The sequence below is a fragment of the Neopelma chrysocephalum genome, unplaced genomic scaffold (genome assembly GCF_003984885.1).
Source record: "Neopelma chrysocephalum unplaced genomic scaffold, ASM398488v2 Primary Assembly neopelma1_93164, whole genome shotgun sequence".
Classification (NCBI taxonomy): Eukaryota; Metazoa; Chordata; class Aves; order Passeriformes; family Pipridae; genus Neopelma; species Neopelma chrysocephalum.
The window spans coordinates 17,479-20,643 of NW_020921880.1; the positions used below are offsets into that span (position 1 = coordinate 17,479).

Genomic DNA, 3,165 nt, shown 5'->3' on the forward strand with positions numbered 1-3,165 from the left:
CAGCAGGTTCCCCTGGAGCCCCAGGGACAGCTGGAGGGAGCCCAGAGGGGCAGAGCAAGGGCTGCCTGGGGCTGCTGCTGTGCTGCTGAGCTGGGCCGGGCTCCTGGCACACAGGGAACTCCTGGCAAGCAAGAAGAGCTTCAAAAAGGCAGCTCTACTGGTGAGTAGCTCCTATGCACAGCCCAGCAGGGCTGAGGGCACTGCCTGCAGCACCCAGGGCACAGGAGAGAAGGCAGAGAGATGAGAGGCAGCCTGGGCTGCGAGGTGACAGCTCTCACTACGTGAGAACCCTTCCCAGGATTTGAAGGAAGAATTCTCTGGCTGTAGGAAAGTTCAGCTTGCCTTCCTGGAGGCATCTCCTAAAGCTGGCACATCCCACAGCTTCTAGGATCTTTCAGCAGGACTCTCCCAGTTGCTGCAGTGCAGAGAAAGTGGCCATATGGCAGAGCAGGGCAGGAGCTGCAGGCAGCAAGGGCAGAGAGGAGAAGGGAGCAGGAGGTTCAAGGGATCCTGGGGTGGGAGGACAGGGCAGAGCTGCTCAGGGGAGGAACCTTGCCAGCCCTTTGCCACACTCAGGCTCTGGTTGCAGAGCAGTGCAGGTGAGTTCCTGCAAGTGCCTCTCCCAGCTGCCAAATGCCAGCAGTGGCAGGAGCTGTCAGGATGGCTCTGCTGGATTTGCTGGGGTGCAGCAGGAGAAACTGCTGCAGAGCAGGACTTGCTGCTGCCCCCTCAGAGGCCCAGGGCAAGAAGGTTCCCTGTGCCAGGGCTGGCTGTGGGGTGGGAAGGTGGGGGTGCAGCCAGGGGTGCCCAGGGCTGTGGTGCAGAGCAGGGTCCTGCCCCCAGGGCTCTGTGTGCTGGGGCAGGGACTCTGCTGCCTGCTAGGGTCAGCTCTCAGCCCGGCCAAGGAGTTCCCGCGGGGCTGGGGGAGAAGGGCTGTGGGGAAGGAACAACTCCTGGGAGGGCAGAGCAGGGCAGAGTCCTTCTGATCTCCACAGTGTGCTGCAGGGATGCGGGCTGGTCACAGCTCCAGATCAAAGCAGGAAATTTCCCAGAAGGTATTTGCAAGAGGCACAGACAGACAGGGGGTACCTTAAAGAGAATGAACCAGTTCTTCCAGTGTTATACTCTGGGTTGTCTGGGTGCTGACTGCGACAGAGAAATTAATCTCTGAGCACAGGAGGAGACACTGAAACTTGAACTCTTTTAGGTTAGAGGGAATTGAACCTGAGAGTATCAGGCATCAAAACTGTCTTATAGACAGCATCACTGTCACTTTTCCAGCCTCCCCAGGGTTGCTCTGACATTGCCATCAGAGCCTGCCCAGGCAGAGATGCCCCTGGGCAGAGCCCTGTGCTGCTGGGAGCGCTCTGCAGGGCAGAACTGAGCTCCCAGGGCTGGGATGGGCTCTGGCAGCACTGCCAGGGCCCAGCCCTGGGCCCAGGGAAGCAGCTGCTGGCAGGGACAGCTCCAGGCAGCAGAGCCCTGGGCAAGGTGTGGGGGGCAAGTGTTCCCAAGGCCTGGGGGAGGGGGCATTCAGGCAGCTCTGGGGGCCCTTCCCTGCAGCTCTGCTGGGCACTGTGTACTGGACCATAGAAATGAGGATTCCTGCAGTGGAAAAGAACCTTCCCCAGGTGTGATGGTAAAAATAAAAAACTCAGGCACAATTATTCTAAGCTCAGACTAAGCTTCTGCTCTGCAACCCCAGCTCTTCTGAGTCATGGGTGTAGAGATGGAACATTTGCACGAAAGATTGGTTACATCTGACATCCCACCTGAGTGTCAGAACAGACCAAAAAGAGTTCCATGTCCCCACTGCCGCAAAGTAAAACTGACTCCTTGGCAGCAGATTTGGCGACACTTAACACATTTCTCATACAACGTGTTAAAAAGAAAGTGGCTTTGTCAGAGGAGTCTGTCTTAACTTCTCCCTGTCCTTTCCTATTTCTGAACAGTGTCCCTGTCCTGGGAAGCAACCAATGCGCAACAGCAGCTGCATGGCCCAGTTCCTCCTCCTGGCATTGGCAGACAGGCGGGAGCTGCAGCTCCTGCACTGCTGGCTCTTCCTGGGCATCTCTCTGACTGCCCTCCTGGCCAACGGCCTCATCCTCAGCGCCGTAGCCTGCGACCACCACCTGCACACCCCCATGGGCTTCTTCCTGCTCAACCTCTCCCTCACAGACCTGGGCTGCATCTGCACCACTGTCCCCAAAGCCATGCACAATTCCCTCCGGGACAACACAACCATCTCCTATATGGGATGTGCTGCACAGGTCTTTTTCTTTGTGTTCTTCATCTTAGCAGAGTATTATCTGCTCACCACCATGTGCTATGACCGGTACGTTGCCATCTGCAAACCCCTGCACTACGGGACCCTCCTGGGCAGCAGAGCTTGTGCCCACATGGCAGCAGCTGCCTGGGCCTCTGGGTTTCTCTATGCTCTGCTGCACACAGCCAACACATTTTCCCTGCCCCTGTGCCAGGGCAATGCCCTGGGCCAGTTCTTCTGTGAAATCCCACACATCCTCAAGCTCTCCTGCTCACACTCAGGCTACCTCAGGGAAATTGGGCTCATTGTGGTTAGTGCCTGTTTACTGTTTGGTTGTTTTGTTTTCATTGTTTTCTCCTATGTGCAGATCTTCAGGGCTGTGCTGAGGATCCCCTCTCAGCAGGGATGGCACAAAGCCTTTTCCACGTGCCTCCCTCACCTGGCTGTGGTCTTCCTGTTTATCAGCACTGTCATGTTTGCCTACCTGAAGTCCCCCTTAATCTCCTCCCCATCCCTGGATCTGGCACTATCAGTTCTGTACTCGGTGGTTCCTCCATCACTGAACCCCTGCATCTACAGCCTGAGGAACCAGGAGCTCAAGGATGCCCTGAGAAAAATGATGACTGGATGCTTTTCAGGAGCAATAAAGTGCCTGTTCTCTGGTGCATAGCATTCAGAATGGGACTCCTTAATGGACCAGCCTTCCTGCTCAGGGTTTTCGTGGATATCATCGGGTTGTTCTTGCAATAACTTTCTGTGCAATTAAATATTATTATGCATCTGCCTTCTAAATTAGTGTCCACCTTTTGACACTGAGACTGTATAAATGATGAATTGTGCTCTCTGAGTATTTAAACAAACTAAAGGACCCTGCAGTGCCTTCCTTCTCCAAGACCCTT

The 3,165-nt window shown here is 55.5% G+C and overlaps 1 protein-coding gene across 1 annotated transcript; it reads left to right on the forward strand.

Annotated features, from left to right (window-relative positions):
- Positions 1-2,039: 2,039 nt before the first annotated feature.
- Positions 2,040-2,882, forward strand: LOC113980236 (olfactory receptor 14J1-like; the record flags this gene model as incomplete). Its single annotated transcript, XM_027707474.1, has 1 exon — positions 2,040-2,882. A coding segment is annotated over one exon (843 nt), but the record flags the coding sequence as incomplete, so codon positions are not given.
- Between the last annotated feature and the right edge of the window lie 283 nt (positions 2,883-3,165).